At 32.8% G+C, this 27500-nt stretch overlaps 2 protein-coding genes across 2 annotated transcripts in view; one reads left to right on the top strand and one right to left on the bottom strand.

Annotated features, from left to right (window-relative positions):
• LOC137643812 (glycine receptor subunit alpha-2-like) overlaps nucleotides 1-15118 on the top strand; it is a 64247-nt gene extending 49129 nt beyond the window's left edge. Inside the window, exons 9-11 of the mRNA XM_068376501.1 lie at nucleotides 3219-3379; nucleotides 8247-8376; nucleotides 9589-15118. Of these exons, the coding sequence (XP_068232602.1) occupies nucleotides 3219-3379; nucleotides 8247-8376; nucleotides 9589-9759 (462 nt within the window). The 3' untranslated portion in view covers nucleotides 9760-15118. The remainder of the gene's footprint in view (nucleotides 1-3218; nucleotides 3380-8246; nucleotides 8377-9588) is intronic.
• A 2499-nt stretch (nucleotides 15119-17617) lies between these two features.
• The window catches only part of LOC137643764 (phospholipid-transporting ATPase ABCA3-like), a 66577-nt gene continuing 56694 nt past the window's right edge, over nucleotides 17618-27500 (bottom strand). Inside the window, 6 exon segments of the mRNA XM_068376452.1 lie at nucleotides 17618-19849; nucleotides 20364-20981; nucleotides 21615-21853; nucleotides 24451-24584; nucleotides 25924-26051; nucleotides 26053-26087. Of these exon segments, the coding sequence (XP_068232553.1) occupies nucleotides 19610-19849; nucleotides 20364-20981; nucleotides 21615-21853; nucleotides 24451-24584; nucleotides 25924-26051; nucleotides 26053-26087 (1394 nt within the window). The 3' untranslated portion in view covers nucleotides 17618-19609.

The following is a 27500-nucleotide window of genomic DNA, read 5'->3' on the forward strand; positions in this document are numbered from 1 at the left end:
GCTTTGCCTGCTGGTCACCTGCTGATTGTACCTGCTGATTGTACCTGCTTCTTCTGCTGACGACTCTATGTGGTTACTCTTTAAACTTCTATATGAATTTATAATTTGGTATTTTCTCTTTTCAAACAATCCTAATGCTTGTTATTTCACTTCATTTTGATATGATTTTCATCCAACCTAAATAACTTATGTTCACTTTCTCAACGTTTTAAATCATTTTCTTAAAACTGATTTATTATCTTTCATTGGTTATTTATTCATACATTTTTTTTACGCCGTTTCGCTTTACTGTCTGAAAAACTTCTGTTGACTTTATTAACGTTGTAAATGCCCAAAATAATATTTCAAAACATTATATCTTATCGGTCATTTATTCATACATTTGTTCACACCCTCTTCGCTTCAAATCCTACTTCTTCATATTTTTCTTCTTTTTTATTACCTTTTATCGGTTATTTATTCATAAATTTTTTCACACCCCTTTTCGCTTCTAATCATCCGCCTCCTTTTTCTTCTTCTTCTTCTTCTTCTTCTCCTTCTTCTTTTTCTTCTTCTTTCTCAAACTTATTTATCATATTTTATCGGTTATTTATTCATAACTTTTTTCACAACCTTTTTGGCTCAAATCCTCCGCTTACTTCTTCTTCTTCTTCTTCTTTCTCAAACTTATTTATCATCTTTTATCGGTTATTTATTCATAACTTTTTTCACACCCTTTTCACTTCAAATTCTCCTCCTCTTTCTTCTTCTTCTTCTTCTTCTTCTTCTTCTTCTTCTTCTTAAAACTTATTTATTATCTTTTATCGGTTATTTATTCATAACTTTTTTCACTCCCTTTTCGCCTCAAATCCTCCTCCTCTTTCTTCTTCTTCTTCTTCTTCTTCTTCCTTGTTCGCTGTCATCAGGAAACTTCACCTGCCTGGAGGTGATCTTCACTCTAAAACGACGGCTAGCTACTATGTCTTTCACACATACATCCCCACTTGCCTTATCGTCATCATGTCCGTCAGTAATTCCATATCCACTTACTTATAGTTGCTGCAGAGATTCCAGGCAAAATAAGCCACACCCCCTGATGACGTCATAGCCAATCATGACTACGACGTCATCGGGGGTGGAGCTTACTTAGCCCGGAATCTTTGGAGCGACTATAATTGTATCTATAATCTTATAGTTGCTGCAGAGATTCCGGGCTAAATAAGCCACACCCCTGATGACGTCATAGCCGATAATGACCATGACGTCATCGGGGTGGAGCTTACTTAGCCCAGAATCTTTGGGGCGACTATAATTGTAACTATAATCTTATAGTTGCTGCAGAGATTCCGGGCAAAATAAGCCACACCCCTGATGATGTCATAGCCAATCATGACTACGACGTCATCGGGGGTGGAGCTTACTTAGCCCGGAATCTTTGGGGCGACTATAATTTCATTTATAAATGTATCTATAATCTTATAGCTGCTGCAGAGATGCCGGGCTAAATAAGCCACACCCCCTGATGACGTCATGCTGTATTGTGACCGCTGCTAACGCGGGTGACAACGTGATTGGCTATGACGTCATCAGGGGGTGGAGCTTACTTAACCCGGAATCTTTGGGGCGACTATAATTGTATCTATAATCTTAACAGTAATTAACGTGCAAGACCAATGGGTATTAAATATGTTTTTTTAATAGTATTCAAAGTAATATTTACAAAAATTGAAATAGATTTTAGTAAAAAGGAAGAATATAATGTAGTTTATTGCTGCATGTTATTTACGTAGAATTTGAGTATGAATATTTTTCCTTCAATTATTTATAACGAAGAGAACAGTTTAAGCTGGTTCATATATTATCAAATCTCGATTACGTATAATGAAAAAGAGACAAAACTCGAATTTCATTGCAACAAACGTGTAGAAAAATCAGAATGATAATATTAATATTCTAAATCAAATTGGTGATATACATAATATCACCTTCATAATTATTATAGACACGTGATTAAGAGAAACCGTTTTCCTTAGAAATATGGACTTGATCTCATTAAATCGATCTCAAATAAGACTAACCACTAACATCGAATGAATTCGTCTATAGAAAATAAGCGTATTGAACTTACACTACGTTACCGTATGCCATTTTAAGTATGAATATATGAATCTAGAAATTAACTTAATAACACCAATCAAAAGCATCTAGTGTTAAGAAATATGTCTGACAAATAAATATAGATTTTTCCAACAATAAAGCAAATTTTCCATAAAAAATCTTAATTCTCTTTTGATTAATTTTGATTTAAAGAATATATAAATTAAAAAATTAATCCAACAACACAAATTAAAAGTATAAAGTGTTAAGAAATACGTCTGATAAAAAATAAATGAATAAAATGAAATATTTTTCAACATTAAAGCAAATTTTTCCATACAAAAAGATATTAATTCTCTTTTGATCCATTTTGAGTTACATATATATAAATTTACAAATTAACCCAATAACACCAATAAAAAACGTATAGTATTAAAAAATACATCTGCCAAAAAAAATATTTTTCAACAATAATGCAAAATTTTCCATAAAAAATATTAATTCTCTTTTATCAATTTTGAGTTACAGTATAATTAATGAATTTGGAAATAAAGTTAATAACACTAGTAAAAAAAAGAAAAATATATTTTTTAATTAAAATTTTTCCATAATAAAAATATTGATTCTCCCTTGATGCTATGGATTTGGAAATCAAGTTAATAACACTAAGAAATATATATATATATATATATATATATATATATATATATATATATATATATATGTATATATGTATGTATATATATACACACACACACACACACACACACACACATATATATATATATATATATATATATATATATATATATATATATATATATATATATATATATATATATATATATATATATTTATATATATGTATATATATATATATATATATATATATATATATATATATATATATATATATATATGTGTGTGTGTGTGAGTGTGTGTGTGTGTATTTTTATTTTCAACAATGCAAAATTTTCCATAAAAAAATATTGATTCTCTTGATGCTATGAATTTGGAAATCGAGTCATTAACACTAATAAATATAAGAAAACTATATTTTTCAACAATGCAAATTTCTCCATAAAAAAATCCATTCTCTCTTGATGCTATGAATAAATACTAACCTTCAGCTCTCCCTTCAGTGGGTGTCATTCTGGATCAAGCCTGAGATCGCCCCGGCACGGGTGACCCTAGGAGTGACCTCACTTCTGACCCTCTTCACGCAACAAGCGAAGTCTCAGGCGTCCCTACCGCCTGTCTCCTACATCAAGACCATCGATATATTCATGTCGTCTTGCACAGTGTGAGTACTTGATTGATTTCGTGAGAAGTTGTGAAATTGCTTGTTTAATCTCATAAGTTGTGAGATTGCTTGTTTAATATCATGAGAAGTTGTGAAAATGCTTCATTGATCTCGTGAGAAGTTGTGAAATTGCTTGATTGATCTCGTGAGAAGTTGTGAAATTGCTTGATTGATCTTGTGAGAAGTTGTGAAATGGCTTGATTGATCTTGTGAGAAGTTGTGAAATGGCTTGATTGATCTCGTGAGAAGTTGTGAAATTGCTTGATTGATCTCGTGAGAAGTTGTGAAATTGCTTGATTGATCTCGTGAGAAGTTGTGAAATTGCTTGATTGATCTCGTGAGAAGTTGTGAAATTGCTTGATTGATCTCGTGAGAAGTTGTGAAATGGCTTGATTGATCTTGTGAGAAATTGTGAAATGGCTTGATTGATCTTGTGAGAAGTTGTGAAATGGCTTGATTGATCTTGTGAGAAGTTGTGAAATGGCTTGATTGATCTTGTCAGAAGTTGTGAAATGGCTTGATTGATCTCATGGGAAATTGTGAAATTGCTTGCTTAATATCGTGAGAGATTGTGAGCACTTGATTAATCTCATGGGAAGTTGTAATATTGCTTGTTTCATATCGTGAGAAGTTGTGAAATTGCTTGTTTAATATCATGAGAAGTTGGGAAATTGCTTCATTGGTCTCGTGAGAAGTTGTTAAATTGCTTGTTTAATCTCATAAGTTGTGAGATTGCTTGTTTAATATCATGAGAAGTTGTGAAATTGCTTCATTGATCTCGTGAGAAGTTGTTAAATTGCTTGTTTAATCGCATAAGTTGTGAGATTGCTTGTTTAATCTAACGAGAAGTTGTGAAATTGCTTGTTTAATCTAACGCGAAGTTGTGAAATTGCTTGTTTAATCTAACGCGAAGTTGTGAAATTGCTTGTTTAATCTAACGCGAAGTTGTGAAATTGCTTGTTTAATCTAACGCAAAGTTGTGAAATTGCTTGTTTAATCTAACGCGAAGTTGTGAAATTGCTTGTTTAATCTAACGCGAAGTTGTGAGAATATGATGAGAAGTTGTGAGATTATTGTTTGATCTTATGGGAAGTTGTGAAATTGCTTGATCGATCTTATGAAAAGTTGTGAAATTGCTTGTTTAATCTCATAAGTTTTGAGATTGCTTGTTTAATCTAACGAGAAGTTGTGAAAATATCATGAGAAGTTGTGAAGTTGCTTCATTGCTCTCGTGAGAAGTTGTTAAATTGCTTGTTTAATCTAACGAGAAGTTGTGAAATTGCTAGTTTAACCTAACGAGAAGTTGTGAGGATATGATGAGAAGTTGTGAGATTATTGTTTGATCTTATGGGAAGTTGTGAAATTGCTTGATTGATCTTATGAGAAGTTGTGAAATTGCTTGTTTAATCTCATAAGTTTTGAGATTGCTTGTTTAATCTAACGAGAAGTTGTGAGAATATCATGAGAAGTTGCGAGATTGCTTGTTTGATCTCGTGGGAAGTTGTGAGTATTTGATTCATCTCATGAGAATTGTTCTTTTCTTCTCATAAAGTTTATATATTTCCTTATTATCTCTCCTCACTGGGCTTTTTTTCCTTATTGGAGCCCGTAGGCTTATAGCATCCTGCTTTTCCTACTAGGGTTGTAGCTTAGCTGGTAATAATAATAATTTTTAAGTGTAGTTAAATTTTTTGCTTGCAAAATCGCTGTATTGAAGCAAATTGCAATATATGGCAACTATATGTTATTTGGTCCCAATTGGTCACAATTTAAACGAATTTCAAGAGAAAAAGTATTTCTTTCATTGCTCGATTATTATTCCAAGAAGTTTATTTTACGAAAATCTCTCTCTCTCTCTCCCTCTCTCTCCTCTCTCTCTCTCTCTCTCTCTCTCTCTCTCTCTCTCTCTCTCTCTCTCTCTCTCTCTCTCATTCTATTTAAAACTTTTCAGTCTCTCTCTCTCTCTCTCTCTCTCTCTCTCTCTCTCTCTCTCTCTCTCTCTCTCTCTCTCTCTCGTTCTATTTACAACTTTTTTACTCTCTCTCTCTCATCCTATTTACAACTTTTTTTTTCTCTCTCTCTCTCTCTCTCTCTCTCTCTCTCTCTCTCTCTCTCTCTCTCTCTCTCTCTCTCTCTCTCTCTCTCTCTCTCGTTCTATTTACAACTTTTTTACTCTCTCTCTCTAATCCTATTTACAACTTTTCTCTCTCTCTCTCTCTCTCTCTCTCTCTCTCTCTCTCTCCTCTCTCTCTCTCTCTCTCTCATCCTATTTACAACTTTTTTCTCTCTCTCTAATCCTATTTACAACTTTTTTTTCTCTCTCTCTCTAGTTCTATTTACAACATCTTTACTCTCTCTCTCTCTCTCTCTCTCTCTCTCTCTCTCTCTCTCTCTCTCTCTCTCTCTCTCTCTCTCTCCTCGTGGAAAAACTCTTGCTAAAATTACTTATCCATTCTACCTAGCGGTTAATAAACGTTGCCCCCAAATAGAAACAAAAAGAGAATGAATAAACATATACAATATCAACTAATAAAAAGAAATAAAAAAATAAAATACTCACGAACTATCAAAAGGCGTCGTACAAACAAAGAGATCCCAGCAAGTAGATAAAACCACGGTAGTCATCAGTTTCGACAAGGTTTTATATAAAGACTCTCTCTCTCTCTCTCTCTCTCTCTCTCTCTCTCTCTCTCTCTCTCTCTCTCTCTCTCTCTCTCTCTCTCTCTCACCTCTCTCTCTCTCCTAAGAGTAGATAAAGAACTCTATACGTGCTCAAGATTCCATCGAATTAATAGCCATGGTCCCTCGGCTTAATAAGTCCCGCCTCTTATACACCCTCCACATCAGCCCAATCTTTTTGGGAGTGTACCTTTTAATTCATGGTATATACGTGCGCTATTTCTTATCATATCTTGAGTATCCCAAACACTTAAAAGACGTATTTTCTTATCTCAATGAACAGTAAATGGTTTATCTCTTCCCCGGGTTTATTTAAATGGCAGGACAGAATTCGAAACTATGATAGAGATTATTCGAGTGCCACATGTGGGTGAGATCATGGTGGGGAGTAGATGGAGATGGTTAGGGCGTTCTCTTAGCACTCCCCGAGAGAGATTAGTTCAGCAAACATTTAACTGGGCTCCACAAGGAACTAGAAGAGTTGTAAAACGCAGGCCTACATGGCTAAGGCCTTTGAAGCGTCGAGTCGAAGATGATGAATGGAGAAGTATTGATTTAAAAGCTCAAGATGGAAACGCCTGGCGAAATCTAACAGAGGTTATACATATCACATAGCTATTATTACTGGAGGCCAGTATTCTAACAATAAGTATTCTTGAAAACCAGTATTCTAACAATAGGTATTCTTGAAAACCATTATCCCAACAATAAGTATTCTTGAAAACCATTATCCCAACAATAAGTATTCTTGAAAACGCAGTATTACAACGATAAGTATTTTTGAAAACCAGTATTCCAACAATGAGTATTCTTGAAAACCAGTATTACAACAATAAGAATTCTTGAAAACCAGTATTCCAACAATGAGTATTCTTGAAAAACAGTATTACAACAATAAGTATTCTTGAAAACCAGTATTCTAACAATAAGTATTTTTGAAAACCAGTATTCCAACAATGAGTATTCTTGAAAAACAGTATTACAACGATAAGTATTTTTGAAAACCAGTATTCTAACAATAAGCATTCTTGAAAACAAGTATTACAACGATAAGTATTCTTGAAAACCAGTATTCTAACAATAAGTATTCTTGAAAACCAGTGTTACAACAATAGATATTCTTGAAAACCAGTATTCTAACAATAAGTACTCTTGAAAACCAGTATTCCAACAATAAGTATTCTTGAAAACCAGTATTCTAACAATAAGTATTCTTGAAAACCAGTATTCCAACAATAAGTATTCTTGAAAACCAGCATTCCAACAATAAGTATTCTTGAAAACCAGTATTCCAACAATAAGTATTCTTGAAAACCAGTATTCCAACAATAAGAATTCTTGAAAACCAGTATTTCAACAATAAGTCTGCTTGAAAACCAGTATTCTAACAATGAATATTCTTGAAAACCAGTATTCCAACAATAAGTATTCTTGAAAACCAGTATTCCAACAATGAATATTCTTGAAAACCAGTATTCCAACAATAAGTATTCTTGATTGCCTGTGAGTTTTTATTAATCTATTTTCTCAGAGTAACATAATCATCAATTCAATTTTTTAATTGTAATAACTCTCGATTATAATATCATCAGATGGAAACTGATATGATAATTAAAACCCACAATAATATTCTAGGCAGTAAAGTGTACTTTTAATAATAAAAGTCCGGTAAATCAATGTTTCAGTTTTTTAACGTCTTGCAAATAATTTTATTTTACGACTTACATTGTTAAAGATAAAGTTTATTGCTATGAATATTATTGTGGATTTTCATAAAATAATTCCAGTCACAGAATAATGATATATAGGAAGTGATCTGATTTTATGTGTGAGTGGCATTCAGATAAAACCCCTATTCATGAAATGAAACACAAAACAGACAAAATTATAGCATAAGTGGCCGTTTCTGCGTATTAATGCACATCTGTAAAAACAGATGTAAAGGTATAGGTGTCTGGTTTCAGTTCCAGCTTCATCGGAATATATGCTCACTAGAACGTCAGCCGGGCAAGCTCAACCCTCCCACCGTGGTGCCTAACCACAGCAGTGGCCTCCCCAGTAAACAGCTTAAATTCATGGTCCTGGGCTGGGATCGGTCTCCCGCCATGCGAATGCTATGCTAACACTTTACCCCTGTAAGACTATTAGTAAGAAAACAACTGCAAAGACAACCCTCTTCCTCCCACAGGTTTGTGTTCATGGCGTTGATCGAATATGCAATCGTCAACATTATTCTGGGCGACGGGTCAGGGGACGCGCCCAAGCCTGGTGCAAAGCCAGAACCCAAAGCGAGCAAAGTTACAGACCTAGCTATTAAGGTCAGTATGCGTCACGTTATCATGCGATAACTTAGCTATTAATATCTGTATGTGTTACATTATCATGAGATAACTTGTCTAATAAGGTCAGTATGTGTCACGCTATCATGAGGTAACTTGGCGATTAAGGTCAGTGTGTGTCACATTATCATGAGGTAACTTATCTATCAAGGGCATTATGTGTCATGTTGTCATGAGGTGACTTGACTATTAAGGTAAGTATATGTCACGTTATCATGGGGTAACTTAACTATTATAGTCAGTATGTGTCATGTCATCATGAGATAACTTGACTATTAAGGTCAATATGTTTCATGTTATCATGAGGTAACTTGGCTATTAAGGGCATTATGTGTCACATTATCATGAGGTAACTTAATTAATTAGGTCAGTATGTGTCCCGTTATCATGAGGTGACTTGACTATCAAGGTCAGTATGTTTCATGTTATCAAGAGGTAACTTAACTATGAAGGTCAGTATATGTTACGTTATCAAGAGGTAACTTGACTATTAAGGACATTATGTGCCACGTTATCATGAAGTAACTTTACTTTTAAGGTCAGTATGTGTCAAGTTATCATGAGGTAACTTGGCTATTAAAGTCAGTATGTGTTATGTTATCATGAGGTAACTTGACTATTAAGGACATTATGTGTCACGTTATCATGAAGTAACTTAACTACTAAGGTCAGTATGTGTCAAGTTATCATGAGGTAACTTGGCTATTAAGGTCAGTATGTGTCTCACTATCATGAGATAATTTGGCTATTAAGGTCAGTATGTGTCACGTTTTCATGAGGTAACTTGGCTATTAAGGTCAGTATGTATCACGTTATCATAAAGCAACTTAGCTATAAGGATGAAGCGTGAAGATAAATCTTCTCACTGTGATATACTGTAGTTATTGTATTAAGCAATCTTCTATGAAAATTAACAGCAAGATGAAGCGATGCGAATAATGAAAAGCTGACGCATTCTCACGATTACTCTGAAACCTCAATAACGGTTACATATTCATTGAAAGCTGTAGTTGAAAGCATTTGTACTCTCAATTAGCCTTGGTTAAACATTAACTTATAGATTTAAATATTCCCAGGAGTCAACTATCCAGAGACTAATGATATCATTACACTCCTGTAACAAAAAACCTACTGTAATTCTGTAAATACGAAATCTAGAATAGGTAAATAACTCCTGATTTCTTCCACCAGGAGAGTCGCCGTATGCTATTGGGCGAGCCACCGAAGCCAGCTGGCCCAACGCCTGCGCAGAAGAGACGAGCTAGGGCTCTGTTGGTCGACCGCATATCTCGTTACTTGTTCCCCATTTCTTTCGCTATACTTAATGGAATATATTGGTTTAGCTTCAGACAATACCTTTAGGTGAACTAATTGGTTGCAAATGAAGTTTCCCTGAGTGCGTGAAATCTTAAGTATCTCGAACAGAGCTAGGATTAGATATAGTGGTTTAGCTTCAGACAATACCTTTAGGTGAACTAATTGGTTGCAAATGAAGTTTCCCTGAGTGCGTGAAATCTTAAGTATGGCAATTGGCAATCTCGAGCAGAGCTAGGATTGAATATACTGGTATAGCTTCAGACAATACCTTTAGGTGAACTAATTGGTTGCAAATGAAGTTTCCCTGAGTGCGTGAAATCTTAAGTATGGCAATTGGCAATCTCGAGCAGAGCTAGGATTGAATATACTGGTATAGCTTCAGACAATACCTTTAGGTGAACTAATTGGTTGCAAATGAAGTTTCCCTGAGTGCGTGAAATCTTAAGTATGGCAATTGGCAATCTCAAGCAGAGCTAGGAATGAATATAGTAGTTTAGCTTCAGACAATACCTTTAGGTGAACTAATTGGTTGCAAATGAAGTTTCCCTGAGCGCGTGAAATCTTAAGTATGGCAATTGGCAATCTCGAGCAAAGCTAGGATTGAATATAGTGGTTTAGCTTCAGACAATACCTTTAGGTGAACTAATTATTTGTAATTGAAGTTTCCCTCCTGAGTGCATGAAATCTTAAGTATGGCAACTGGTAATCTCGAGCAGAGCTAGGATTGAATATACTAATATAGCTTCAGACAATACCTAAAAGTTAACTAATTGGTTGCAATTGAAGTTTCCCTGAGCGCGTGAAATCTTAAGTATGGCAATTGGCAAACTTAAGCAGAGCTAGGATTGAATATACAGGTTTAGCTTCAGCAATACCTTTAGGTGAACTAATCGGTTGCAAATGAAGTTTCCCTGAGTGCGTGAAATCTTAAGTATGGCAATTGGCAATCTCAAGCAGAGCTAGGATTGAATATAGTGGTTTAGCTTCAGACAATACCTTTAGGTGAACTAATTGGTTGCAAATGAAGTTTCCCTGAGTGCGTGAAATCTTAAGTATGGCAATTGGCAATCTCGAGCAGAGCTAGGATTGAATATAGTGGTTTAGCTTCAGACAATACCTTTAGGTGAACTAATTGGTTGCAAATGAAGTTTCCCTGAGTGCGTGAAATCTTAAGTATCTCGAACAGAGCTAGGATTAAATATAGTGGTTTAGCTTCAGACAATACCTTTAGGTGAACTAATTGGTTGCAAATGAAGTTTCCCTGAGCGCGTGAAATCTTAAGTATGGCAATTGGCAATCTCAAGCAGAGCTAGGATTCAATATAAAGGTTTAGCTTCAGACAATACCTTTAGGTGAACTAATTATTTATAATTGAAGTTTCCCTCCTGAGTGCGTGAAATCTTAAGTATGGCAATGGTAATCTAGAGCAGAGCTAGTATTGAATATACTAGTTTAGCTTCAGACAATACCTATAAGTTAACTAAATGGTTGCAATTGAAGTTTCCCTGAGCGCGTGAAATCTTAAATATGGCAATTGACAATATCAAGCAGAGCTAGGATTGAATATAGTGGTTTAGCCTCAGACAATACCTTTAGGTGGACTAACTGGTTGCAATTGAAGTTTCCCTGAGTGCATGAAATTTTAATTATGGCAATTGACAATCTCGAGGAAAGCTATGATTGAATATAGTGGTTTAGCTTCAGACAATACCTTTAGGTACACTAAATGGTTGCAATTGAAGTTTCCCTGAGTGCATGAAATCTTAAGTATGGCAATTGGCAATCTCGAGGAGAGCTAGGATTGAATATAGTGGTTTAGCTTCAGACAATACCTTTAGGTGAAGTAATTGGTTGCAAATGAAGTTTCCCTGAGTGCGTAAAATCTTAAGTATGGCAATTGGCAATCTCGAGGAGAGCTAGGATTGAATATAGTGGTTTAGCTTCAGACAATACCTGTAAGTGAACTAACTGGTTACAATTGAAGTTTCCCTGAGTGCGTGAAATCTTTAGTATGGCAATTGACAATCTCAAGGAGAGCTATGATCGAATATACTGGTTTAGCTTCAGACAATACCTGTAAGAGAACTAACTGGTTGCAATTGAAGGTTGCCTGAGTGCATGAAATAAGTATGCAATTGGCAATCTCGAGGAGAGCTAGACATTGTCTAATAGGTATGCTAAAAGTTGTGTGTTTACGATAGTGTGGCTTATTAATGGAAATATTTGTACGAAATAATAGATTATTGTTTACGATGGACATTTCAAGTTTTTAATGTGATCTCAGCGGTTTAATTAAATGATCCTGTAGAGACGTTAAGCTAATCATAGTTAGAAAAGAGATTTAATCTGGTCCTAGCTTGGGTGGAGAGGGGCCTTAGGCACTGATCATATGTATATATGGTCAGTCTATAGGGCATTGCCCTGCTTGATAGGGTAATACCACTGTCCCTTGCCTCTGCCATTCATGTGCGGCCTTTAAACCTTTATTGATGGTGCATATGAAATCAAGCACTTAAGCAGGTAGACAGGTAAAGTTAGTAAATTTGTGTATGCGTTTGATTAGTAGTTGGGTAAGCGAAAGTTATTCAAATTATTAATTAATTTTCCTCTAGTTTGTTCTACAGTTATGACAAATACTATCACAGAAATAGCAGCTCCATTTTGATATTATAAATGAAAGACTGGTAGATTTAGCTATAATCTCTATTGAGAATGTGATCACATATGAAATTAATCTATAGAATATAGTGTCTGATTTCACCAAGGGAAATAAAACATGGAGATTCAATTTATAGTCACCGTTACAACTTATGCATGTAGAAACTGTAACCATGAATATACAAAGACCTATTGAAACTAAATTTCTTATTTCAGTTATTATCAGATATTGATTTATATTAGTTTAAATATATAACTATATTCTAATTGAAAGGTGAACGGGAACTAATATTATTATTATCATTACTTGCTAAGCTACACGGGAACTAATATTATTATTATTATTACTGTACTTGCTAAGCTACAACCCTAGTTGGAAAAGCAGGATGCTATAAGCCCAGGGGCTCCAACAGGGAAAATAGCCCAGTGAGGAAAGGAAACAAAGAAAAATAAAGATTTAAGAAGAGTAACAACATTAAGATAAATATCTCCTATATAACCTATAAATTCTTTAACAAAACAAGAGGAAGAGAAACAAGACAGAACAGCGTGCCCGAGTGTACCCTCAAGTTAGAGAGCTCTAACCCAAGACAGTGGAAGACCATGGTACAGAGGCCATGGCACTATCCAAGTCAATTTAAAACCATAGAAGCGAAGATATCCTTATAAAAGTTAAATAGCTTTCAGAAGACCTGCTTCTGAAATAAATCTAAAAATACCACTTGCATCGTATTACACATCCTGCCCAAGAATCTTGGCAAGGATGAACCTACCATCCTCACCTGATTGAATTATTGACCTATGATATACAAGGCTAATATTATATCAACTCATTTATAGCATGGAAAAAATGGAGACTTGAAATAGGTAAGATAAACCACCTTATTGTACCATTGACCTGTGATATACCAGGCTAACATTATATTACCTCATGTACAGTATGGATAAAAGGAGACTTGAAATAGATAAGACGAACCACCTTATTGTACCATTGACCTGTGATATACCAGGCTAATATTATGTCAACTCATTTATAGCATGGATAAAAGGAGACTTGAAATAGTCAAGATAAACCACCTTATTGTACCATTGACCTGTGATATATCAAACTAACATTATATCAAATCATCTACAGTATGGATAAAAGGAGACTTGAAATACATAAGACAAACGACCTTATTGTACCACTGACCTGTGATTTACTAACGCTATATCCATTCCTCTTTTTGAGAATAGACAAGGAGGGGATCCACATATGATACTGCACATTCTTAACTACACTTGATGCAAATTCTTGGTCATACAAAGCTTAGCCACTATTTTAACTGTAAAGTTTGGTTTAATATTCGTTGAAGATAACTTTCAATAGTGAACAGTGGTAAAATATTGCTGGAAAACAACTGGATTATAATAGGGTAATTTGGTGAGTTCGGAAGCCTTGAATTACTAAGGAATATATTGTTGAAGAAATAGTTTGAATGCAAGCCAATTTTCTTCATCGTCAAGCGACAGAAAATTTGAGAAAAAGAAACGAACAATCTTATCAAAGGGTAAAATATTTCTGGAAAACATCTGGATTATAATAAGGTAATTTGGTGACTTCAGAAGCCTTGAATTACTAAGGAATATATTGTTAAAGAAATAGTTTGAATGCAAGCCATTTTTCTTCATTGTCAAATGACAGAAAATTTGAGAAAAAGAAACGAATAATCTTATCAAATGGGTAAAATATTTCTGAAAAACAACTGGATTATAATAAGGTAATTTGGTGAATTCAGAATCCTTGAATTACTAATTTACATTGGCGAAGAAATGGAATCTAAATGGATGCAATCTTCCTTCAATGTCAGACTATAGGAAGTTTGAGAAAAAGAAACAATGTTATCAAAGGGATTAAAGATTTTGACTGAATCGTCATAGACTTGACCTTTACTTGTACTAACGATTTTAACACGAGAACTCTCCTTAACAAGAATGCATTTTCTCCTTTTAAACCGAGACAGACAAGTTATCTTCTAATGCATACAGCATAGACATCTTCTCTTGATTACATAACATACAAACGTAAGTTCAAACCGGGTTTAAAGATCAGCATTTAACCATTACCTTAGATGTTGCTGCTTTTTTACCTTAGATTTCCTTAAAACTTTTCTAATTTCCTTAAAATTACCTGGAAACCGTACAAATTACCTCAAACTAGGGTAATTACCTTAAAAGTTTAAACGCTGTTGATCGATTCTTAAGTATATCCGCGAGGACATTTTAAAGAGGGAAAAGTAAAAATCTCATTAGGAAGAGACAGGCAATTCTGATTTTCCTGCAATATTTTTTAGATTGATCATATAATTATATAATCATCAGCAGAACAGTTCATTTCGCTAAAAAAAAGGAAAATTGGACCATAAGTCAACAACATCATGATCTATTTAAATGTTATTACTATTCTTAAAATATATTATCTTGATTATTCTCTCTCTCGGCGTCAATGACCTCAGATGTCAGGATGCCAGAAAACTCCAAATCAAGCAATCATTCTTTATTTCCCATTTTATTTAACGTTCAGATTTTAATCCATTTTTTATATTACTATCTTTATAATGATGTTTATTCCAATGTTCAATGAAGCCCGGAAGAAAGGTATAAGTTATTTGATAAAAACGTTTTCGGCAGAACTTATTCAAAGAAACAACATAATGTTTTTACCTTGAAGATTAAACTGTTGTATCGTTTTCTTGAGATGTATATAATGGCTTTTATTACATGTATATTATATATATATCTATATATATATATATATATAGTTATATGTATATATATATTTATATACATATTTATATATATATATATGTATATATATATATATATATATATATATATATATATGTATATATATATATATATAAATGAACAAATAGAACCAAATCTATTAACCCATTTTCTGGGGATGTATATAAAGGCTGTTATATATATATATATATATATATATAATATATATATAATATATAATACTTATATATATATATATATAATTTATATATATACACACACACATATATATATAATATATATATATATTATATTTATTTATTTATTTATTTCTATATATATATACATATATATATTTATGTGTGTATAAAATGTGTATGTATGGGTTTGTGTGTGCTTGCTTGCGTATGTATCGTATATAAAAGCACAAACTGAGAAGCAATTGTGTTAGATCCCACCCAATGACATACTGTATCCATTACTGAACTAATTTTAGCCATAGGGAAACATACTTTTGTTAGTTCTTACGTAGTTTGTTAATCAAAATAAAAAGTACTTAAACAGATCAGGCTTTTTCAATGTTTCCCATAAAATGTAAGATAAACTGCAAATTATAAAGTTTTACCTTTAATGGAAGTTTTTCCAAACTTGTAAGATGCATTCAGATCTTCATTAACTTCCATCAATTCCAACGTATTTGATTGTTTTATTATCGTGCCCTGCCAAGCAATTAATCAAAAGGGCATCTTACATTGTATAAAATCAAATTAAATAACTTAGTTTTACCTAAAGGCACTAGAAGAGTTGGAAGATCCAGGCCTACATGGCTGAGGGCTATGCAGCGTGAAGTAGGAGATGATGAATGGGGAAGTATTGAATTAAAAGCTGAAGATAGAGACGACTGGCGAAATCTAACGGAGGCCCTTTGCCTCAATAGACGTAGGAGGAGATGATGATGATGATTACTTAAAGGGCTAAACATGCAGACCTAATGTTGCCAGGCATTTACCGTTTTAGAAACGGATACATTGACGTAAAGGAGTGATATTACGGTCACCAACCCGTAAAAGATAATAACAAAGTAGGGTAAAAATTACGGTCGAATGTATTTAACTGAAATACGGCTGAGAACTATATTTTTTACGGAGAATTTCCGATTAAATTTACGCTTTATTAACAGTGTACCTCCTCTAGAGGTATTAATTACCTTTTATACTGCAAAATAATTTTGCAGCGTTGGAAAATCTGGAGGATTCTGAAGGCTGTGGCATATCAGAATTAGAGAAGAACATAAAGAAAGTGACAAGGCAAAAACTACAATGGTTTCTCGATCATAAAAATTATTTTTCCTAAATGACCGAGGTGATTTGGAAGTGCATATCTGTATTTATAATAATGAAGAAACCTGTACTCTCTCTCTCTCTCTCCTCTCTCTCTCTCTCTTCTCTCTCTCTCTCTCTCTCTCTCTCTCTCTCTCTCTCTCTCTCTCTCAGCAAGTAGAATAAATACTATGAGATGGGAAACTTCAGGAACGTACAAGACCTTCTACTATCATTTTCTCTCTCTCTCTCTCTCTCTCTCTCTCTCTCTCTCTCTCTCTCTCTCTCTCTCTCTCTCTCTCTCTCTCTCATCAAGTAGACTAAATGCTATGAGATGGGAAACTTTAGAAACGTACAAGACCTATACTATCATCTCTCTCTCTCTCTCTCTCTCTCTCTCTCTCTCTCTCTCTCTCTCTCTCTCTCTCTCTCTCTCTCTCTCTCTCTCTCAGAAAGTAAAATAAATACTATGAGATGGGAAACTTCAAAAACGTACAAGACCTATACTCTCTCTCTCTCTCTCTCTCTCTCTCTCTCTCTCTCTCTCTCTCTCTCTCTCTCTCTCTCTCTCTCTCTCTCTCTCTCTCTCTCTCTCTCCCAGCAGTTAGAATAGATACTATGAGGTACACTGATGAAAATTAAAAAAAAAAAAAAAACAGTAAATGTTTGGCAACATTTATTCCAGCATTTTTACCGTTTTAAAAACGAATAGATTTATATAAAGGAGATATTACGGTAACCAAACCTATAAAAGATAATAGCAAAGTAAGGTAAAATTACGGTCGCCTGTATTTTACTGAAATACGGCAGAGAACAGTATTTTTTACGGAGAATTACCGATTAAAATTACTTTTTTAACAGTGTAGAAAACTTCTGAAACATAAAGTAATGCCACAAGGTTTGTTTGTTTAAATTTGCCTTTTGGAAGAAAATAACAAAAGTTTATTTTATGGATGATAAAAAAAAATATTTTTATAAAATCAATAGTTTTAGTTTTTTTATACAAATAATTCCCAAAAAGTAAATTAACAATTATGAGCAAAAAGTATTTTATTGATGTTAAATTTTTTTTTCATAAATCAACAGTTTTAGTTTTTATATACAAATAATTCCCAAAAATTAAATTAACAATTATGAGCAAAAAGTAAGTTTTGTGTTTTCTTAGGTAAAATACTTAAAAGCTGTAAATAGCTAATATTTTATATAATTCATATATTTTAAAAGTTTTATACATTTTCGATGTATAAGGTTTGATTGCTATAATTCTTTGGCAAATAGAATTGTATATATAAATGACATTAAGACAATTGAAGTTTAAAATAGGATAGTTTATGAAACAGTTCGTTGTATTGTCTTTGGTTTGCAGAAGTTTTATTTAGCTTCTGAGAAAAAAAAAATATATATAAGACTGAAAAATCTACATCGAATCAAACGTATTTATACATGTTTAGAACAAACAGAAAATAGAAAAAAAAAATTGTAACTATGTAAAGATTACATACTATAGTTTTTTCGTAAAATTTCAAAATTGATATATAATACATCAGACGAGTATTTTACAAGAAAATAAGAAATTGAACAATCACATTCATACTTAAATGATAAATACACCTTCAATATGATAACATATGAAACTCATAAATTTTTCCGATCTCAGGCAATAAATTAGAGCTGAAACATTTGCACACACAAAAAAAGTACATAAAACATAGTGTCACTTACTCGAGGGTTTGACACATGTCAAAACAGTAAAGTATAATACAATTTATGTAAAATGTAAGCGATAACCCTTCCAGAGTCGTAGCTAGAGATTTGAGGGCTTCCACCCAATGTGGGCCGAGTTGGTAATGGGCCGAGTTATCAATGGGCCGAGTTGGTGACGGGCCGAGTTAGCAATGGGCCGAGTTGGTGGTGGGCCGAGTTATCAATGGGCCGAGTTGGTGACGGGCCGAGTTTGTGATGGACCGAGTTATCAATGGACCGAGTTGGTGATGGGCCGAGTTATCAATGGGTTGATAATCACAATGGGCCGACTTGGCGATGGGACGAGTTGGACTACATCCTCCACCCATCCCCCTTACCCAGGTGAGTTGGTGGTAATCTTAAATGTACACATACTTGGCTTATCTGACCCTGCTATGGATGTCCCCTTCTCCAGTAAAAAAAAAAAAAATTCTTAATATTGATCACCGAAAATCTTGAAAGACTTTGTTATTATGCCATTTTTTGTGCAATTGAAGAAGGGGCTGACCTAATGTGTTTCACAAAAGTAAATTTGCTGTCAGGAATCACACCTAAAATTTTAGAGTCATAAAGATTTAAAGAATCATCAATGCCGAGTTCCGGGTTCATTTTCAAAAAGCCCCCCTAATCTGGTCCTCACTTTAGCTACGCCACTGAAACATTCAGAAAAGTCAAAATTTCGTAATTCCTTATATAAGAGGAATCACTTCAAGTCTATATCGCTCAAAAACATATGATTTAAATCATGTCCCAACATTACCTACGCCACTGAACCATTTTGAAAAGGCTATTAATTCTCGTAAAAGAGAAACCTTTTCAAGTCTATATCGCTCACAAACCTTTGATTTAAATCATGTCCCAACTTTACCTACGCTATTGAACCCTTTAGAAAAGGCTATTAATTCTCGTAAAAGAGAAACCTTTTCAAGTCTATATCGCTCACAAACCTTTGATTTAAATCATGTCCCAACTTTACCTACGCTATTGAACCCTTTAGAAAAGGCTATTAATTCTCGTAAAAGGGAAACCTTTTCAAGTCTATATCGCTCACAAACCTTTGATTTAAATCATGTCCCAACTTTACCTACGCTATTGAACCATTTTGAAAAGGCTATTATTCACCCCCATGGACGTACAGGTACGTCCTTGCAAAAAAACGGCTATTTACATTGTTTGCATATTTTTAATAACTTTATGAGAAACTTCAGGCCTTTTCAAAAAGAATGAGACTAACCTGACCTCTCTATGACAAAAATTAAGGCTGTCAGAGCAATTTGAAAAAAAAAATATATTGCAAAATGTTCTTGAAAAAGAAAACGCCGGGGGGTAAAAGTATTAATTCTCGTATAAGAGAAACCACTTCAAGTCTATATCGTTCACTAAAACATTTAATTAAAATAATTTCCCCATCAGAACTTCGTAACCACCTCCACTGGAACATGCGCTGGAATCTCGCTGGATTCTTCGCGTGCGAACGAGAGGAACACTTGTTCGAGCGAAGCCTCCGACACGGCGTAATCTTCTACGATTGGAAGAGAGAAGAGCTGCGAGGCGGACGCTGGAGTCTCCGTTCCAGTTTTCAGAGACTCCATGACTGAGAACAGTTGGCTCCAGGACACGGTGACTGGAATCCTGTAAGCTATCATGCCCTGGAAGAAGTAATGTTTTTTTATCTTTGATTTGCGTTTTATTAATTGTGGTATATTTAATTGATTAAAGACTATGAATACATATGTAGTTACCTTTAGGATACAAAAGAAAAAAAAAAAAGTCTCGAGATGATAGAAAATTTTTGGTAGCAATAAATGTTTCTTTTTTCTTTTTTTGAAGTATAATATATAACTGTATACACACATATTATATATACATATATACATATATATATATATTATATATATATATAATATACTATATATATATATATATACTATATATATAACATATATATATATATACAAGGTCAAGGTCAAGGTCGTGATGGGGTCCAGTGAAACATACTAGAATATTAAATGACTTACTCATTGCGTGCAAAATTACACATGGAAAATAATAAATAGGATGAATGTAAGCTCATCAGGATGTTGATGAATAAAACAATTCCTTTTAATGATAGGACAAAAGTTATTTGGTTTATATAACACAATATTAAATAGCATCACTCACCTTATGTTGATCTGTGAGTCTAGCCCCAGGTAGCCTCTGAGTAATCAATCGTTTAAGCTCGGCTATTTTGCTGTTGTATGTATCATCGCTAACTGCTATACCAACATCATTTTGATCCAAATGATTCATCTTCAGCTTGATTTGCAGGCTGTACCCTTGCCCGAATTTGGCCTTGAGGTAGCCCGTGCTACCAATACACCTCAGCTGGCCTCGGGACATTATGATGACGCGGGAACAGAGAGCTTCGCATTCCTCCATGGAGTGGCTCGTCAGCAAGACGCTCTGGCCATTATTTACAGCTTGCGTTATGGCTTCCCAAACGCGACGTCTGGAAGCTGGATCGACTCCTGACGTGGGTTCGTCTAGGAATATTAGAGGAGGGGAGCCAACCAGTGCCATGGCCGTGGATAGCTTTCGCTTGTTTCCTCCCGAGTAAGTGGATGACGGACGCTTGGCGCATTCCGTGAGGTCGACCAGAGATATCAATGACGCAATGGAGTGACTCAGGCGCTTGTTGTGTACCCCTCGAAGGCGACCCATCAATGTCAGCATCTCCTCTGCTGTCAGTTCGTTGATGATTGCGTCGAACTGAGGGCAGTAGCCTATCTGACGTGTGAACTGTTGGGTGAAATGACGTATTAGTCCTGAACGCTTTATTATTATTATTATTATTATTATTATTATTATTATTATTACTAGCTAAGCTACAACCATAGTTGAAAAAGCAGGATGATAAAAGCACAGGGCTTCAACAGGGAAAATAGCCCAGTGAGGAAAGGAGAAAAGGAAAAAGGAAATATTTTAAGAACAGTAACAATATTAAAATAAATATATTCTATATAAACTATAAAAACTTCAGCAATGCAAGACGAAGAGAAACAAGATAGAAGGGTGTGCCCGAGTGTACCCTCAAGCTAGAGACCTCTAACCCAAGACAGTGGAGAATTAATGGTGTTAATGGTTTATGAATGGTATAAAAACCACCTGTTTCATCCTTATTTTTCATGAGTTTGAGAATCCTTGGTCATTTATTTATATCAAATTAATTGATTAGCACGTTTATGTAAATTTCATTTGGAGCCAATCGTCTTTTAAATTGAGATCAATTTTCTAACACATAATTATGATAATCTATAAAAGGATATCTGAGCTAGTTCCTTCATGACGTATCCTAACAAACCCACACCCACTGAAACATCAAATCTCCCCCTGAGGACACGGGCAATCGGAAAGAACGAGCTAACGACTCACCTTCCGAGTCCTGCGCATCAGAGACACGTTCTTCTCCCCGAAGGCGTCGCCACTCGTCGGTCTCTCGTCTCCCGTGAGCATCCTGAAGGTGGTGGTCTTGCCAGCCCCATTCACCCCCAGGAGTCCTAAGCATTCCCCTCGGACCACCCGAAATCTTACGTTATTCACCGCTGGTCTCACAGCGCCGTAGAAGGTCTTCGTAAGGCCGGATACCAACATGGCGACGTCGTTTTCCAGACCTGGAACGATAAATGGGGAGTTACTGGAATCTTCAAGTTTCTTCGGAGCTATGTCGAGTCCACGGTCAACCAGAAGCTATTATTATTATTATTATTATTATTATTATTATTATTATTATTATTATCCAACCAGGAGCTATTATTATTATTATTATTATTATTATTATTATTATTATTATTATTATTATTATTATCCAACCAGGAGCTATTATTATTATTATTATTATTATTATTATTATTATTATTATTATCCAACCAGGAGCTATTATTATTATTATTATTATTATTATTATTATTATCCAACCAGGAGCTATTATTATTATTATTATTATTATTATTATTATCCAACCAGGAGCTATTATTATTATTATTATTATTATTATTATTATTATTATTATTATTATCCAAACAGGAGCTATTATTATTATTATTATTATTATTATTATTATTATTATTATTATTATTATTATTATTATTATTATTATCCAACCAGGAGCTATTATTATTATTATTATTATTATTATTATTATTATTATTATTATTATTATTATCCAACCAGGAGCTATTATTATTATTATTATTATTATTATTATTATTATTATTATTATTATTATTATTATTATTATTATTATCCAAACAGGAGCTATTATTATTATTATTATTATTATTATTATTATTATTATTATATTATTATTATTATTATTATTATTATTATTATCCAACCAGGAGCTATTATTATTATTATTATTATTATTATTATTATTATTATTATCCAAACAGGAGCTATTATTATTATTATTATTATTATTATTATTATTATTATTATTATTATTATCCAAACAGGAGCTATTATTATTATTATTATTATTATTATTATTATTATTATTATTATTATTATCCAAACAGGAGCTATTATTATTATTATTATTATTATTATTATTATTATTATTATTATTATTATCCAAACAGGAGCTATTATTATTATTATTATTATTATTATTATTATTATTATTATTATTATTATTATTATTATTATTATTATTATTATCCAACCAGGAGCTATTATTATTATTATTATTATTATTATTATTATTATTATTATTATTATTATTATTATTATTATCCAAACAGGAGCTATTATTATTATTATTATTATTATTATTATTATTATTATTATTATTATTATTATTATTATTATTATCCAAACAGGAGCTATTATTATTATTATTATTATTATTATTATTATTATTATTATTATTATTATTATTATTATTATTATCCAAACAGGAGCTATTATTATTATTATTATTATTATTATTATTATTATTATTATTATTATTATTATTATTATTATTACTTGCTAAGCTACAACCCTAGTTTTAAAAGCAGGATGCTATAACCCCAGGGGGCCTCAACAGGAAAAATAGCCCAGTGAGGAAAGAAAACAAGGAAAAATAAAATATTTTGAGAACAGTAACAACATGCGACGTTCTTCAGTCGCATTCTGTGGGTCGGGAGTTGGAGGCCAAACTGCTAAGTTCAGCCATTGTCTGACCCTTCAAGTGTAGAGGTAGGAGAAGGGGCTGGATACAGAGAGAATACGTAGACTCTAAAAAAAATTTGTTCTACACTTGGATTTTTGATGTAAAAAAACCGTAAAAATCCTGATATAAATGTTGCCAGGCATTTACCGTTTTAAAAACTGATATATTGACGTACAGAAGCGATATTACGGTCACCAACCCGTAAAAGGTAATAATAAAGTAGGGTAAAATTACGGTCGCATGTATTTTACTGAAATACGGACGAGAACAGTATATTTTTTTACGGAGAATTTCCGATTAAAATTACGGGTTTTTTTAAGTGTATTCCACGAGTCTTAATACACAGTACGAGAACTTTTAAGCACTGCGCTTCTAGATTGTATAATCAACTTCCGGCATCAGTTAAGTGTGCTGAAAATATCTTTCAGTTCAAAAAGCTATTGAAAACCCATTTATTTTCACTCAGCTATAACACTGAGACAAATGCAATTAACCCTCTTTATATTACATAGACTTTTAAATTTTTAACTATAATATATATAAGTGATTTGGAAATCCCGTCTGAACGCTTAACAGCGAAAGCAGGGATACTTGATAAACCGCCAGAAATAGGGTCCCTCAGATTTCATTTTTTCTAAAAATAAGGGTATTTGTATCCGTTCATATCGTCTCTCTGTCCCTTCCTCTGCCTACTTGAAAAAGAGGACGAAGACGAAGACGACGAAGACGAAGACGACGAAGACGAAGACGACGACGGTTTTTTTTTATTTTCTGATAATAGGGTCCCTTAGATTTCATTTTTTTTTTTTTTTAAATAAGGGTGTTTGCATCTGTTCAGATCGTCTCTCTGTCCCTTCCCCTGCCTACTGGAAGAAATAATTCTAGCTACCCATTGGGACTTTTTTTTTTTTTTTTTTGAATGAATGATTTAAAGTTTTCAGGCACCCTGACTTCTAAGGTCATTGATGCCGATTTTTTTTTTTTTTTTTTTTTTTTTTTTTTTTTTTTTTTTTTTTTTTTTTTTTTTTTTTTTGAAATAGTCTAATAACTTACTGGAATCCTGCGAACGTTTTTCAGTAATGGAATCAACCAGATTTCCTTCTGCGACGACATCTTCATCAACGAATCCCGTGCAGTCTCTATTGGCACTCGAGAGCAGAGACCTCTTAATATTCCAGACCAGCCACCTGTGAGGAACAATGTATTTGTTGAAAATTTGCCGTAAAAAAAACAGGTAATAATCATGGCATTAATGTTGCCATACATTTACCGTTTTAAAAACGGAACTATTAATGTAAATGAGTGGTATGGTCACCAACCTGTAAAAGAGAATAAAAGAGTAGGGTAGAAATTACGGTCGCTTGTATTTTACTGAAATACGGCCGAGAACTGTATATTTTTTGACGGAGAATTTCCGATTAAAATTACGGTTTTTTAACAGTTTATTAATAGTCTATCAATACTAGTATATATATATATATATTATATATATATATATATATATATAGATATATATATAAAGTATATATATATAATGTATATATATATATATATATATATATATATATATATATATATATATATATATATATATATATATATATATAATATATACATACGGTCACCAACCCGCAAAAAATAACAAAGTAGGGTGAAAATTACGGTCGCTTGTATTTTACTGAAATACGGCAGAGATTTGTATATTTTTGACGGAGATTTTCCGATTAAAATTACGGTTTTTTAACAGTTTATTAATAGTCTATCAATGCTTATAATATATACTATATATATATATATATATATATATATATATATATATATATATATATATATATATATATAATTTATATATATACCGGTATATATATATATATATATATATATATATATATATATATATATATATATATATATACATACCGGTATATATATATATATATATATATATATATATATATATATATATATATATATATATATATATATATATATATATATATATATACATACCGGTATATATATATATATATATATACATACCGGTATATATATATATATATATATATATATATATATATATATATATATATATATTATATATATATATATATACGGTCACCAACCCGCAAAAAAATAACAAAGTAGGGTGAAAATTACGGTCGCCTGTATTTCACTGAAATACGGCCGAGAACAGTATATTTCAACGGAGATTTTCCGATTAAAATTACGGTACTTTTTAACAAAATTTGAAATAGATAAAGAATATATCTAGATTATCCAGATAACAAATGATAATCGATTCAAAGAGATTAGCTGCCATTTTATTATTATTATTATTATTATTATTATTATTATTTATATGCTAAGCTACAACCCTAGTTGGAAAAGCAGGGATGCTATAAGCCCAGGGGCCCCAACAGGGGAAAAATAGCCCAGTGAGGAAAGGAAATAAGGAAATAAGGAAAAATAAAATATTTTAGGAATAGTAACATTATTAAAATAAATATTTCCTATTATGAAACTTACTTGAAAAATCTCCCGTTATTGATTTCAATTAGGATGAGAAGAGCAAAGAAGATGACACCATTGACGAAGAGATTGAGGATATCTGGTCCCATTCCTTCGTCGTCGTACTCCAAATAGGATCTTTTCTCCGAAGCAGGTCCTGTTCCCAACGTCAGAGCAATTGTCTGTCGGAAAAGATGAGGATCTCAAATTATTATAATTAATACTTGCTAAAATATAACCCTAGACCATGGTACAGAGGCTATGGCACTACACAAGACTAGAGAACAATGGTTTGATTTTGGAGTGTCCGTCTCCTAGAAGAGCTGCTGTATTTTACTGAAATACGGTTGAGAGCCGAATATTTCTTGCGGAGATTTTCAGATTAAAATTACGGGTTATTTTTAACAACCAGAAGGCTATTATTATTATTATTATTAGTATTATTATTATTATTATTATCATTATATTATTATTACTAGCCAAGCTACAACCCTAGTTGGAAAAGCAGAATGCTATTATCCCGGTAGCTCCAACAGGGAAAATAGTCCAGTGAGGAAAGGAAATACGGAAACTACAAGAAAGGTAATTAACAATTAATATGAAATATTTTAAGAACAGTAACAACATTAAAATAAAATTTCATATATAAACTATAAAACAAATAAAAAAAAAACAGGGAAAATAGCCCAGTGAGGAAAGGAAATACGGGAACTACAAGAAAAGTAATTAACAATTAATATGGAATATTTTAAGAGCAGTAACATTAAAATAAAAATTTCATATTTAAACTATAAAAATCTTTAAAAACAACAAGAGGAAGAGAAATAAGATAGAATAGTGTGCCCGAGTGTACCTTAAAGCAAGAGAACTCTATCCCAAGACAGTGAAAAACCATGGTACAGAGGCTATGGCACTACACAAGACCAGAGAACAATGGTTTGATTTTGGAGTGTCTTTCTCCTAGAAGAGGTGCTTACCATAGCTAAAGAGTCTCTTCAACCCTTACCAAGAGGAAAGTGGCCACTGAAATATTCAGGTTGGTAATTTAACAAAGATTGCAATCAAAAGTATTCCCTTCCGATATTGCTAATATTGTTATTATTACTAGGCCAAGCTACAATCCCGGTTTCAACAGGGAAAGTAGCCTGGTGAGGAAAGGAAATTATAAGAAGAGATGAAATCAAACTATCTTATAAGGAGAGATGATATCGAACTATCTTATATTATTATTATTATTATTATTATTATTATTAATATTATTATTATTACTATTATTATTTTAATTATTATTACTAGCCAAGCTACAACCTTAGTTGGAAAAGCAGTATGCTATAAGCCCAAGGGCTCCAACAGGGGAAAAATAGCCCAGTGAGGAAAGGAAATAAGGAAATGAAATCAAACTATCTTATATTATTATTATTATTATTATTATTATTATTATTATTATTATTATTATTATTATTATTACTAGCCAAGCTACAACCCTAGTTGGAAAAGCAGTATGCTATAAGGCCCAGGGGCTCCAACAGGGGAAAAATAGCCCAGTGAGGAAAGAAAATAAGGAAATGAAATCAAACTATCTTTTATTATTATTA

Source organism: Palaemon carinicauda, chromosome 7 (assembly GCF_036898095.1).
Source record: "Palaemon carinicauda isolate YSFRI2023 chromosome 7, ASM3689809v2, whole genome shotgun sequence".
NCBI lineage: Eukaryota > Metazoa > Arthropoda > Malacostraca > Decapoda > Palaemonidae > Palaemon > Palaemon carinicauda.